The following is a 14,890-nucleotide window of genomic DNA, read 5'->3' on the forward strand; positions in this document are numbered from 1 at the left end:
CAAATTTTTCTTTTTTCATTTATTTAGCAGAAAAAATAACAATGGTTATTTATTTAATACCACCAAAAAAAAGCTCTAGTGTGAACAAAAATTCTAAAAATGTGGTGTGGGTACAGTGCGCATGACTGCACAATTGTCATTCAAGGTGTGGCAGCGCTGAAATTGGTTTGGGCAGGAAGGGGGAAAAAGTGCCCTGTATTGAAGTGGTTAAGGCATCATTCAGTGGCCGCATCTATAGTATTTCCTCGACTGATTTTGAGAGGATATAAAAATGTTAATCCTGGTTCCTGATCAGTTTGTGGAGATGTTCACAAATCTCCAGCCCCCTACTATAGCCTCTTAACTTAGAATTGCTACGAAGTAACCCTTCCTGTTCTGGCGCCGCGTGGAATAGTCACTCTCTCCGCTAGCTCCCGCACCCGGCCAGAAAACCCGCTGTAAGCCCGCACACACCTCACCATCGGCGCCCAGGTGGACTGTCCGATCTCCCGCCAGCACCATGGATCGCTTCCTGGAGAAATCCGCCCCGCGGCCGACCCCGGAGCCATCTCCCGACCCGCCCGGGCCTTCTCCGCAGGCCGCGGCGGAGGCCTCACAGCTTGCAATGGAGGTAGGCGCTCCCTCCCCCCCCCCCCTCCTCCGCTGGATCCTGGCTTCACAGAGCGGATCGCTCAGGCGGTCGCCTCCCTGCTCTCCCCCACAATACAGAGCACCGTGGAAAAGGCTGTTCAGGCAGGGATGCTGATGATCCGGAGGGATCTGGATGAACACTCCTCAAGGCTAAATGAGGCAGAGCAACGCATATCGAGCCTGGAAGACGATATGTACCATTTACAGGCACAGGAACAACAGGACAAAATTAATGCCTTCCTTTCTCAAAAGCTGGAGGACTTGGAGAACCGCGCTAGACGCAGTAACCTTCGGTTCGTGGGGGTCCCTGAATCCCTTCCTGCTATGGAGCTCATTGACTTTTGTGCCTGCAGGGTCCCAGAGGCCCTTGGCATACCCGGTATACGTGTGGTTGAAAGGGCTCACCGCATAGGAGCTCCATCTAGTGACCGCACAACCCCTAGACCCATCATTGCAAAGTTTTTGAATTCTGCTGACAAAAACCTAATCCTGCAGAAATTCAGGCAGTCAAAATCTCTTGAGATCGATGGGGTGAAGATCCTCCTATTTGCCGATTTACTCTATTGATGTCTCCAAGAAACTGAAAGCTTTTCAGCAGATCTGCTCGCAGCTGTACCAGTTGCAGATCAAATTTACTTTAGCCTACCCCGCTATCCTCCGCTTGAAATCTAACACGGGTGAACAGTTTATCGTTTCAGGATCCCTCTGAGGCAGAAACGTATGTCTGCTCCCTACACTCTGATGCTCCCCAATCCACTTCAACCTCCAGACCACCAGCATTTCCAAGATCTTTTAACCAACGGAGTCCACGGAAGGAATCACCAAAGCGCCAATGCCTTTTCGGTCCGTCTCAACGCAACAGACTTCGCTGATCTTTCCGCCTTGTCCTACACCAACTCCAATATGTGCTATAGTTTCTCATAACCTCTTCTTTTTACTTTTTTTTTTTTTTTAGGGCGTTTGACTTCTCCCTACTGTTGAGCTAACGCTCCTTTTGTTGAAAGCTAAGCTCCCGTAGGCCTTGCCTGCCAGACCTGAAAGGGACTTTTTTTTTTCAAAATTATTTTGCTCTGCACCAGTACTGTTTGTGACTTTATACATATTTGCCTGGTGTGTGTTTTTGAGCCGTATGTCGGTCTTTTGCACATGCACTGGCTACACCTTCTTCCAGGGGTCGCAGGATCTGCTGCTCACTGCGTCCTACCGGGGCGCATAGTCTCTCCCCTCGGCTTTGCCTGACATGTTCTCGGATGTATCTGGGGTGATCCTGTGTGGGCCGTTGTGAGCGGGGAGCCCCTACCGATTGCGACCCCTTGCGGAAAAAAGAGAAGTGGTTTTGTATTTGTTGGTTTTGAATTTATTTGCTACCCTTTCCCCCATCTACCCTCCCATCTCCTCTTCCTCTCATTCTCCACAATGCTCATAGACAGAGCCCCCCTGAGGTACATCTGCTCACCCTGTGGCGACACGCATATGCACAACGAGCCCCCCAGACACCATAGTTCCTCCACACCTTATCATTGCTCCCCTTCCCACTACACATGTCTATACAAATAATCTCATGGAATGTGAAGGGACTTGGATCCCTTCTCAAACACATGAAAGTTCTCCGTCATCTCCGCAGGCTGAGAACTGACATAGCCCTCTTACAAGAAATGCACTTCTCCTCCTCAGACTTCCACCGCCTTCGGAAGCTCTGGGTGGGAGAGGTTCTGGGATCCTCGGCCGTGGGCTGCAAAGCAGGGGTTTTAATACTTTTCAGAAAGAATCTCTCTCATCAGGTACTATCCTACATCCACAGACACTCAAGGCAGGATCTGCTCGGTGCATATCTGCCTAGATTCCAAAGAGGTACTTTTGACTAATGTCTATTCCCCTAATTCCCCCACTAAATCCTTTTATGACACTCTCACATCCCATATCCTGCTGCTCCCAAAGCTTCCCCACCTTTTATAGGTTGTGACTTCAATGCCATTATGCATTCATTAGATGACTGTTCCCCTTCACACCTCACCGCCTCCCCTTACACGAACACTGTCAAATCTCCTCTACACTCCGCCATCGATTCGTTGCATCTAACTGATATATGGAGACTGCATCACCCAGTGGACAGGGAATATAATTTCTTCTCCCCACCCCATAATGTTTACACCAGAATCGATTACTTCTTTTGCACAGATGACATGGCCCGTTTCCTCAATTTTCCCACTATACATGATATCGCAATTTCGAACCATGCTCCACTGTTGGTCTCCTTAGGCCTTCCCGATTCACCTACTGCTAGTAAGTGTTTCACTGAGGCCCAGAGATCGCTTCTTGCTCAGACCTCCCCCCTCCACAAAACGGGAATGGCAGGAAGCCAAACGAGCCTACGACTCATGGGCCACTACATTAGAATTGATCAAATACAACCGTTTTGCAGCCCATCTCCACAAATTTGGTAACAAGGCCGGTAAACTTCTATCACGCTTGTGCAAACCCCCATACCGCCCCACTCACATTACTGCTTTATGGAATTCCCAGGGACAGACGGTACATTCCCCTGATAAGATTAGCGAAGTGATGCTGGAGTACTACTCCACCCTATATGCCGAAGACCCCATGGACTTGCCTACAGCCCACGCCTTTTTGACCAATAACACTCTGCCCAGCCTAACTGCTTCCCAACTCTCAGTTAAATGCCCCCATTACGGCGGATGAGCTACGCTCCACTATTAGTCACTTGGCCTCAAATAAAGCCCCCGGCCCTGATGGGTTCACCGGGGAATTTTATAAATCCCTTCAAGAGAAACTCCTGCCCACTCTATTTCAGGTCTATACCCACATCTGGGAAGGAGGTGATTGCCTCCCGACTGGAAATCAGGCCCTGATTAAGCTTTTAACAAAAAAAGGAAAGGACCCCACTAGACCCCGGGGCCTATCGCCCGATTTCGCTCCTCAATTTGGACGTAAAGCTATTATCGAAACTGGTTGCCCTCCCTCATCCACCCTGCCCAATCGGGTTTCGTAAAAGGCAGAACAGCCATGCTCAACATTCACAAAGTCCTTCTCGTGTTAGAACAGACGTGCCCCGCCCTGGGGGGGATCTCGCCATCATCACCCTGGACGCCGAGAAGGCCTTCGATAACGTTGGCTTTCCCTGGCTGTCCATGGTTCTGGCCAAAATGGGATTTACTGGGGCCTTTTCCCATTTCATCACCGCTATGTACAAGTCTCCATTGGCCAGACTAGTGGTGGCGGACCTCCTCACAGGGGAGTTCCGCCTTCACAAAGGGACCAGACAAGGGTGTCCTTTGTCACCCTTGTTGTTTAACCTAGCGTTGGAACCCTGTCACGCCATTTAGCCGAGCATGCCCCCCTACATGGAGTCAAAGTTGGCACCCATGAACTTCGCATGGCGCTGTTCGCCGATGACGTCCTTATTTTCACATCTAATCAATCCTCTGATATGCCCTTTATACAATATACGTTTTGAGGATTTTAAAAAATGTTCTGGACTGCGCATCAACTTTCAAAAAAGCGAAATACTTTCACTCTGATACCACCTCCCGTACATGGCTCTCCTCCATCTTTCAAGTAGCTAAGTCCTCCATCACATGCCTTGGCATAAAAATTGGCAAATCCCCCTCCTCTTTATTCCCTCAGCTATCCCTCTTTGATCTCTAAGATAGTTCAGGAATTGGGCAGCTGGATGAATCTGCCTCTCTCTCTACTTGGGAGGTGCCATCTTGTAAAAATGGTCAGCTTCGCCAAATTGTTATATCCAATGCAAACTCTCCCCCTACGTTTGAAACATGCAGATGTAAAATTGCTAAATACCTCCATTTCCAAATTTCTCTGGAGGGGTAAGCGATCCAGAATCTCCCTTCAAAAGCTGCATCTCCACAGGAGAGAGGGGGGCATAGGCTTTCCTAATAGAAGATTGTACAACCTAACATGCTTGTTGCATATCTGTATTGACTGGCTCTCCCAATCCCAAAGCTACTCTTCACACCCATTAGAGGCCTCCATGGTGACTCCATTCTCATTACCGAGTCTACTTCACAGCCACTGGAAATCTGTCCCGCCTGCTCTATAACATATAATATCTTACTTCGAGACACCGCTATTGCCTGGAGGGAAATAAGGAAACTATTACACCTCCCTACATCCATATCCACCCACCTCCCTATATGGGGCAATCCAATGTTCCAACCGGGCCTCGACTCAAGCCAATTCATTTTATGGACGCAACGCGGCCTGACAAACTCTGCTGACGTGTGATAAGAGTACGGGCACCCCTCGCTCCTTCTCGTCTCTTGCCAATACTTATTCTTTGCCACCATCCCACTTCTTCAGTTACGGACAATGTGTGCACTTTATTCGTGAATCCTGCAGAGATAAAGTGCGGAGGTTTGCTCCATCTATACTGGACACGTTCCTTGCTGAAGGTATGAATACCATATCAACTATGTATAAACCGCTCTTGCTTAAGTCTACCCCCCTGGCTGCCTCCTCTGTTGCAAATTGGGGCAAGTTCTTCCCTCACCCAGACCTGCTGCCAAGGCTAAGGACGGGCCTTAACACCACTCTCCGCTTAACCACAAATGAGCTCTGGCGGGAAACGCAAATGCGCATATTCCACCGGGCATACTTCCTGTTCACCACGGATCCCGACAACTCACAATGAGCAGTCTGCCCCTTTTTGTAAACTCTCTCGGCCTACACTGGCCCACCGCTTTTGGCAATGTACAGCTATCTCCACCTTCTGGGACCAAACTCTCGCTTTTGTCTACGGAATTACTCGGGTATGAATCCCTAAGGACCCCTTCCTCTTGCTCTTTGGCTATTGGGACTCTCAGATCCTATCCAGGCCCCCGGAAGCTAAACCTCTTCATAAAGACTGGATTCTTTTATGACCGCTAGGAGATGTATTCTGAAGAATTGGATCTCCCCTCTGTGTCCAAAAATTTCCCAGCTTAAGCAAGCCTTGTTATTCTATATAATGAGAGAATTGGTGTGGACCCTGGCAATCTGGAAGCTCTAGCTCGTTTTAAGACCCGTTGGGATGCCTTCACCCATTCCGTGATGTCGCCTCAGGAACTGTTAGATCTACATGACTGCCCGATCTACCATACAGGATATCTGTCAAAACTTCAGAGGTCAACCTCGCCTCAATCATCTGCTACACAAGTGACCTTCCTCCCCCCCCGAAGCCCCCCCCCCCCCATGTTGTCATCCTGCTGCCCGCTTAGGTATGAGGTATCTTCCTACATTCCCCCCTTCCCCCTCCACCTCTTCCCCCTCCACTTTTACGTTGTTAATGCTCATTTTCAGACTATATTGTTGGTTACCTTTTGAATGTTACTATTCATGCCTGGTTTTACTATGCAGTTTGAAACCATGGTTTATTCTGCTTCTTGTATTGTGAAAATTTTCATTAAAATTTTATTTAAGAAAAAAAAAAAAATTGCTACGAAGTAACAATGTACAGTACACTCTACCACTGGACTGAGAAAATGGCCAACATCTGTCTAGTCAACTTGACAGGAGGTCAGGGTAGTTTTTTGTGATAGACTTCTTCCTTTTTTTTTTTTTTTTTCTCTTTTCTATTTTATTATCCTTTTTTCTTAATATTACATTACAACTTTAACTTTACAAGTCAAGGCAGCAGGTTTTTTCTTAATGCATTCTATGCGTGAAGATAAAAAGCCTTCTGTGTACAGCAAACAGACAATTCAGCCAAGCGCTCACTCCTAAGGGGAAGACTGGCATGCTGCTCTCCTCGGGCAGGGAACTCCAACATGGGTACATAGGAGAAAAGAGAAAGGAGGCGCAAACACCTAGTGCATCTTGTAACACGATTTTATTATCTTCATGTCTTTGAGTATGCATTTGGCATTTTATTAAAAATGTTATAAACAGTGACCACGGGTAATGCACTAGGTGTTTGCGCCTCCTTTCTCTTTTTCTCTTCTGTGTACAGCAGCCTCGCCAGCACCCCTAATACTTTCCTCAGCCTCATCTCTATCCAGCGATGTCCACGAGGGACTCTCCCTCCTGATTGACTGAGACATGGCAGCTGCGCCATTGGCTCCCGTGGCTTTTAATCAGGACAGAGAGGGCGGGGCTGAATGGACGTGGAGCTGCAGCTCAGCTTGGGTGCCCCCATAGCAAGCTGCTTGCTGTGGGGGCACCCGACAGGAGGGAGGGGCCAGGAGCAGCGAGGAGTGACCCAAGAAGGAGGATCTGGGCTGACCTGTGCAAAACCCCTGCACAGAGCAGGTAAGTAGAACATGATTAAACTAAAAAAAAAAAAAAAAAACTTTACAATCGCTTGAAGGCTGCTCTTGAACTAGATAAATGGTTATTGGCTTTCATAACCTGTTTTGTTGTTGTGTATTATTTTGTTACTCCGATTTAACAAATGTAAATGTCTTCCCTATAAATTGGCCTTTCTAAAAACACCATGTCATAAGTAAATTCTATACTTTTTTGCTGTTTTTTTTTTTTTTTTTTTTTTTTAGTTCTGAAACCATTAAGGGAGCAGTTGTTGGAATAGATCTGGGTACCACAAACTCATGTGTTGCTGTAATGGAAGGAAAACAGGCAAAGGTAAGTGTGTTTTGGTTTTAAAAAAAAAAAAAAAAAAAAAAAAAAAAAAAAGATTGCCAAGGAACAGTACAGCTCATGGAAGTGTTAGCCATAATCTGTCCAACCGAATCTGATAAATGCAGAATACACTGGAGAGAACAGAAGCATAATAAATTTACCAGCTAGGGTACATAAGATTGAAAGATTAGAGTGAGTAGTTCTCCAGCCGAAGTATACATAATCCCTACATCTGGAGGAGAGGGAAAGGTGAATCATTGTAGTAGTAGGGGGAGGTGATAGAGGATGGCGTAAGGCACTCACTGCAATAATTTTAAATCACTACTGCAGTAGGGATTTAAAATTTTGCAGTAGTGATTTAAAATTATTGCAGCAGTGAGTGGCGCACTACTGCAGCAGTAGTCCACTGACGCCAATCCACTGTCTGTCTAGCTTTTTTTTCTAGCAGTTTTGCACTGACTGCAGCGCAGAAAAAATAGCTAAACAAAAGCTAGACAGTGGATGGGAGTGGACTGGTGGACAGACACTACTACTACTACTACTACTACTACTACAACTACTACTACTACACTTTCAAATCAATACTCCCAGTTAAGTAGAACAATATTATAGTGCAGCAAGCATAACATTTCAGCATGTTCACCAGTTAAACAGCTTATTTTCATAAATTGCTGCCACTTCACTAAAAACATGCTCACTTGGTACCGAAGGAGGAGCAGAAAGCTATCTTCTAGCATGAGAAGCAAGTCTCTTGTAGCGTTCCTCATTTTCTTTCCACCACTGAAGAGGATCACTTCTTTTTTTTTTTTTTTTTTTTTTTTTTTTTTTTTTTTTAAATTTTATTGTAAAACAAATATACAACTTGGAATGGATTTGAGGCAAATTGTGCCATAAGCAGGTTTTCTGAAAAGTGGCTAAACCAAAAGTAAACCTTTAACTGGTAAAGGAGTTTACAAATCACATGCAGACCCTTCACAACAGTGGAGAGAGGAATAGAAGAAAAAAAAAAGTAAAAAGCATAGGTGATGTTCCATACGTAGGTCTGGAGCAAAGTAATGGGAGAAAAGGCAAAAAAAAAAAAAAAAAAAAAAAAAAAAAAAAAGGGAAGATACAAGACATGTATTTGGATATACCAGTTTTGCATTAGTGCAACATAAGTTCAATATTGTTTAACTATCTGTAGTTTAGAGTTTTTACTCCACATTCCAACAAGCAGACAAGTTTACTTGAAGAAATCCAACTTTTGGAGAATAAAGGGGAAATAAAATCTGTAGAGCCCAGATATTCCATTGTGTGACCCAATTCATCCAGCTCTTCCATGTGCACAAAGGGCTTTGAGAAAAATCCAGAGTAAGCCACATGCAGCATTTGTTACTTTATCAACTTTTCATGGAAACCAAAAAGAGTAAGATGTAAAGAAAAAGACTGTGACAGTATGAGAAACATGTTTGGAATTCTAAAATTACTATAAATGCAATCTGACAGTAAAGGGGGAACATTTTACAGAGAAGTTACAAACCAAGAAAGGAGAGGATCACTTCTGTCAATAACTGGTTCCTTCAAATAGAGAAGAAGTTCATCATCCGAGCTCATTATTGCAGATTCAGAAGAATCCTCTGCATGAGGCCCCAATAAAACACTGAACATGGCATCTATTTGACCACGATGAATTTTCTCTTCTGTCCGTTGTCTTTTTGGACACATTTCTCTTGCCTCCTGCTCTTCCACATCAGAAACATTCTCTTCTTGACTTTTTTCTTTTCGTTAGGAACCTCCTGCACCTTATGTTTAATATCTTCTGTCAGCCATTGTTTTGCCTTGGCCAATACATCGGCAGAAGAGAAAGGATGGTTCTTGTATCAAGGATCCAAAAGACATGCAAGCACAACATTTTTATTCTCTTCATGCTTCTCAAAACGTTTGGAGAGGCTGTCGCTCATGGCCTGCCTACATGTTTTAATGCCATGTGTGTTGGGTCCTTCATTCTGTTGAAGCATCTTCAGCACTCTCACACATGGGATGACAGAGGACACAGATGAGTCGTAATGACTCACCTCAAGTGTCACTTCCTCAATGGGTAGGATGGTCTCGATGTTGGCTGCTATGTCCCACTGATCAGCAGTAGGACAAGAATGTCCTCCAAGTCAATATTCGCCAGAATATATGGTAAGAGGTCGCTTCTACTCCAACAACCTTTGCAACATGTGTAGCTTTGAGTTCCATCATGTTGGAACAGCCTGTATCAAGTTGTTTTTGGGTAGGCCAAGGTCTTCCTGAATGCACGTCAGTCGCTGCTTGGCAAAAATAGAATGGTGGAAATGGCCTGTGCACTTATTCAGCATGGTAATGTCCAGCAAAGCTTTCTGGTGTGACAGACCATTTACCATCAGTTGGAGGAGGTGTGCCATGCAACTGAGGTCTGACACTTCAAGTCTCATACCTTTTAACCATGTTCACTCCGCTGTCTCGCAGCACAAGCATCACTCGGTCTTTGCTGATTCCCCATTCTTCTAGCATGCCTAGAAACAATTCTCTGATATACTCCCCAGTGTGGGATCCTTGCATCGCTTTTTTATTCAACACCAAATGCCTTCTTGTCCATCCGCTGTCAATGAAGTGGCATGAAAGCCTCATTAGTGATTCTGTTTGTCCTTACCAGCAATCCTACGTGAATGAGAGGGAGTTGCCAGTATTCTGGTTGCAGCATAGTCATTACTTTGTCAATGACCTTTTGGTGAATCTTTTGCAGCATTTCAGTTTGATAACATTTGTCACTCTTCAGTGTGTACCTTGGCTCAAGTATGGACATTAAATCCAGAGTCAGACACTATTGTAAATGGCTGGTTATCAGTGACCATTATCTCTGTGATTACTCTGTCCAGCAGTTGGGATCTTCCACCTGTTTTTTTTTCTGAAACATATGTTATTGTTGCCTGGGATAGTTATGTTTCACCTTTTTGATTCATGGTTTCTTTCTGTGCTGCATTCTACAATTCAACACGATAAACTCTTAGATGGGCCCAAAGATTAGATGTATTTTTGAAGTTATTGATCCCATGCTTACTTTGTTTTTGCAAGTGTTGCACAGTGCTACTGATTTTCCTGGAGATCGAGAAGAGAAATAGTCCCAGACCACACTTTAAATTTTTCTAACTCCATCCATCTCCATTGAAACTTGAAAAGCCACTAATATAGGCTTCAACAAAGTGGCTGGCTGGCACCCTTTGGTGGCTGGCTGTGACACCCTGTGGTGGGTGGCTGGCTGTGACACCCTGTGGTGGGTGGTTGGCTGGCACCGGCCCCCGGCCTGTGGCTGGCTGGTTGGTACACAGGCCGGTGGGTGTGTGGGCTGGCTGGCACGGGCAGCTGTGGGTGGCCGCGGCAGCTGTGTTACACAATGTGCTCTGAGTCTGTGACTGGTCACTGTACTGTGGTTTCGAGAAGAACTTGAAGATCACTCACTGTCCCGACTGTGTACAGCATGCAGACTCCAGTGTGGCTGCGGCGGGTAAAACACACTGTAACGAGGCTGAGGGAGGTGCTCTAACGGACACGTGGCGTGATACCTGATGACGTCACGGCAATGGCGGTACCAGCCGGGCCCATTCCGATATAGCGGGTAAAGTGCATATTGGTGTTGCCGATAATCGGTCGATCTCTAGTGTGTGTGTATATATTTATTTCTCTTATGTCCTCTGACAGTCGCAGCCCGATGGTATTAGCCTTCACTAATGGGTAACGGTGCACTCTGCAGGAGCAGGCTAGGCAGATGATTATAAGGTTAATACAAAAGAACTGTTATACCTTAGCATGCCACTAGGCGGCCATTCCTCAGCCATTATCCAGAACCCAATCTGATATTACCTCAGTTTAAAACTGCCTAGCGTCAGGAGTAGAGCTAGGTCTTCCCTGCTGAGACCTAGAGTCTCGGGTTTTATTTGTTTGTTTTTTTCTGAATTGATGTGTTTTTTCTTTACACAATAGATTTTTTTTTTTCTCTCACTATCACTAGTTAGTCAGGGATTCCTTTCCTGGAGGACTACAAGTGACTGCAGAGCTGGGCCTCAGACTGGGTATCCTAGATCCTTATAGAGTCCCAGCCTGCCATCAAGCGTCACAGGTTACTGGTACGCCCAGGCCTCGCAACGACTGTGCCCCTCCATATGGGGACGAGCCTTTGGAGCTGAGGATGTCTCAACCCGGATCGACCGCGTGTTGCCAGCGTCCCTCCATGGCTGACGGCACCCCCACTTGGGGTGGGAGGTCTCCCGTATCTGAGTGGTGCCCGCTTCTGGACTGGTGAGTACTGATACCCCCTTGTCCTTGGGGACGTTTGGGGGGTTGTGGGCCCACTCTTGGGGGATAGCAGGGCTGGTGGTCTCTGTAGGATTCCCCCTTCTGGCCGGGTTGTGGGCTGTCCTTCCCTCCCTGCTCCCACTGGGGGCGCTGTATTGGGTGCTGCCGGGGTCTCTCTGGGGTCCCTGATGTTGGCCAGAATGTGTTTGTACACTTATTTTGCCGCCTTTGAGGCAGCCGCCGTGTTTTATGGTGGGCAGAATCTAAGCTCTGTGTAAGGACAGCAGCAATATTGGGATTCTGCACATGCTCCCGGTCGGGCACCATCTTGGGTGTGGGCAACATGCCTCGTAAGGGCAAGCGGCCATTTTCTCTGTGACTTTTGTCATTGACTTCAATAGGCACCTTTTGTCTGGGCTCGAGGACTGGACCTCTAGCGATGTGAGGTCCCTTCCTCCTTCAGTTTTCTCCTGTGTAAAAATGTGCTGACAGGCTGGGGATTTTTGCTAATCCTTCTGTCATTTTTCAACCAAAACTTTTTTCACAGGGGGCTCTTTCTGTTAGTGCAGATTGCTGGGGGAGGGGGGGGGGGGTCTGCGAGAACCACCAATTTTAAAGGGCCAGTGTCCCTTTTTCATTTTAAGGCAAAAATGGACTCCCAGGATGATAACTCCTCTGCAGACATGGTGGGGGCTTCAGGTACACCTGAATCCTTTCCCATGGCCCCATATCTGCTGCTCTGGCGACTTTGGCGTCCCAGGTGAATCTGCTGATGTCGGCATGCTCCTTCATAAAAAAAGGTCTGTGCCCTCCCAGTCCTCTGACTCTGAGCCCGAATTGGTTGCCACGGACGATGGTCCCCCTGAGGGGTCCTGGTCCTCCGCTTTGAGAGAGAAGAGGGGGGCAATCTTCCTCCTCGGTAGCATGGGAACGCGCTACAATGGATGCGCTCATTGAAGTCCTAAAAGAAACTCAATCTTAACGATGAGCCAGTTCACAAGTAAGCGGTCCATTTTGTTCAGGTTCCGCAGACCCCTGAAGTCGGGTCAGGCTTTTTTCCTGCCCGGTGGATTTTCACGAGTTCTTGAATGACCGGTGGCGGCGCATTTAGCACATGTTGGTGGTGCCCAAGCGTTTTTTTTTTTTTTTTCATCCGCTCTCCGTTTTTTGGAGGCAGTATACGAATGTTGGACGGTGTCCCAAAGCTGGGGATCACACAGTGTCTAGGCTGACCTAGACCTTGCTACCAGAGAGGATTTGCCGGTATTCAGGGATCCGGCTGATAGGCGTGTGGTAGCGCTTGCCCGCCACATTTATCTGGTGGCGGGTTTCCCTGTTGAAACCAGTGTTTTGCCTCAGTGATGGCCTCTCAGGCGCTCGCGACATGGGGCAAGGGGCTTTGCAGCCGGTTCAGCTCCTCCACACTGCGATGTTCCTTGTGGGACATGGCCTTGGACGTGGCTCCGTTGCTCACCCGGTTGTCGGCGGTGGGGATTGCGATCCACCGCATTACCTGGTTAGCGTGGGTCGGTTGACCACGCATCCAAAAAGATGTCTGGGGTCCCCTTTGAGGGGGGTCGTCTTTTTGGGGTAACGCTGGATGAGTTGATTAAGGGGCTCACGGGAGGTAAGAGTACTCGGCTGCCCCAGGTCACCAAGGGTAAGCCCCCCGCATGCGGAGGGGGGTTCTCCTTTAAGACTCATTGTTTTTCGTGCCTTTGGGACACAGGAGAAGGGTAATCCCTTTGGACTTCCCGGTGGCCACGAGAAGCCGTGATCGGGTTAGCCAAAAGCTGGTCAGTCTGGTTCGGCGGCCCAGTCCACCTCTCCTTGAAGGGACGCCCACCCCGTTGTCGGGGTGGGGGGACGTCTGCTTTTCAGGAACCCTGGTTGTCCGGCATTCAGGACAGGTGGATTCACAAACTGATTCGTTCAGGGTACAAGATCGAGTTTCGATCTCGCCCCGCAGACAGGTTCTTCCCGTCCATTCTCCAGCTGTCCCCTGATCATCTCATCGATCTCATGAGGGCTGTGCAAGATTTGCTTGCCCGAGGAGTCAATGTACCCGTTCCTTTCGGGAATGGTTTTGCGGTTTTTTTACTCCAACCTGTTCATGGTGCCCAGGAAAGAGGGCACGATGCGTCCGATTCTGGACTTGTAGTCCCTGAACTGCCTTGTGCGGGAAGTTGAGGATGGAATCCATCCGGTCGGTGATGGCCTTGTTGAGGCCTGGGGACTTCCTGGCATCCATCAACTTGCGGGATGCGTATCTTCACATCCCTTTTTTTCAAGGATCATCAGATGTCTCCGCTTCGCGGTGGCTGGGGAGCATTACCAGTTCGTGGCGTTGCCTTCCGGTCTCGCTTCGGCTCCCAGGGTTTTCACCAAGGTGTTGGCTCGGGTTCTAGCTTTACTGCGTTTATGGGGCATTGCGGTCCTCAGTTACCTGGACGACCTTTTGTTAAGGTCAAACTCCATGTGTGATCTTGGTGAAAGATCTGGCCGTGACGGTTCAGACACTTAAGGAGTTTGGGTGGACCGTCAATTTTCAGAAGTCAACACTGACTCTCTACTCTTCTCCAGTACCTAGGGCTGGTCCTGGACTCTGCTCAATCTTGAGTCTTCCTTCCAGAGGACATACTAGGGATTCTGCGGGAGGAGATCAGAGCTCTCAGTAACGACTATCTCTCCTCTTTGCGGACCTGCATGCGGGTTCTGGGCCTGATGGTCTCGGCCTTCGAAGCAGTTCCGTTTGCTCAATTTCACACCAGGTCTCTGCAAGCGGAGATCCTGGACAGGTGGGACAGGACACCTCAGTCCTTGGAAAGGAGTATTTCTTTGAGTCATCCGGTGCGGCTGGATCTCCTGTGGTGGCTCAGGTCGCAGTCCTTGACACAGGGTCGGTCCGGCGGATTCCAGCCGGGCGGGGGGGGGGGGGGAGTTCTGGGCACGCTTTGCGCCCAGGGGATGTGGTCGGTGGGGGAGACTTTGCTACCGATCGTCTTGGCGCTCCGAGCTATCAAGCTTTGTCTGTTCCGGTGGTCATTTCAGCTTCAGGGGTGTCTGGTGCGGGTACAGACAGACAATGCCACGGCTGTGGCTTATGTCAATCACCAAGGGGGCACGAGGAGGGCCCGGGCGGCCAAGGGAGTGGCCGAGATTCTGTCCTGGGCCGAATCGCATGTACCTGCGTTCTCAGCCGTTCTCATTCCGGGTGTGGAACACTGGCGGACAGACTATCTGAGTTGCCAGACTTTGGACCGAGGTGAATGGTCCCTACATCCGGAGGTGGTTCACCTTCTGTGTGCCCGGTGGGGGACCCCGGGTGTGTATTTGCGTCCCGTCTCCACAAAGAGGTGGTAAGGTTCGTGGC

General features: G+C 48.0%; 1 protein-coding gene across 1 annotated transcript in view; it reads left to right on the forward strand.

Moving 5' to 3' along the window:
* HSPA9 (heat shock protein family A (Hsp70) member 9) overlaps window positions 1-14,890 on the forward strand; it is a gene marked incomplete at its 3' end in the record, with an annotated part of 663,406 nt that overhangs the window by 109,562 nt on the left and 538,954 nt on the right. Inside the window, exon 3 of the mRNA XM_082253601.1 lies at window positions 7,137-7,224. Coding sequence (XP_082109727.1) covers window positions 7,137-7,224 — 88 coding nt within the window. The remainder of the gene's footprint in view (window positions 1-7,136; window positions 7,225-14,890) is intronic.

This window comes from Pelophylax lessonae (assembly GCF_965119305.1).
Source record: "Pelophylax lessonae genome assembly, chromosome: 4".
Lineage (NCBI taxonomy): Eukaryota > Metazoa > Chordata > Amphibia > Anura > Ranidae > Pelophylax > Pelophylax lessonae.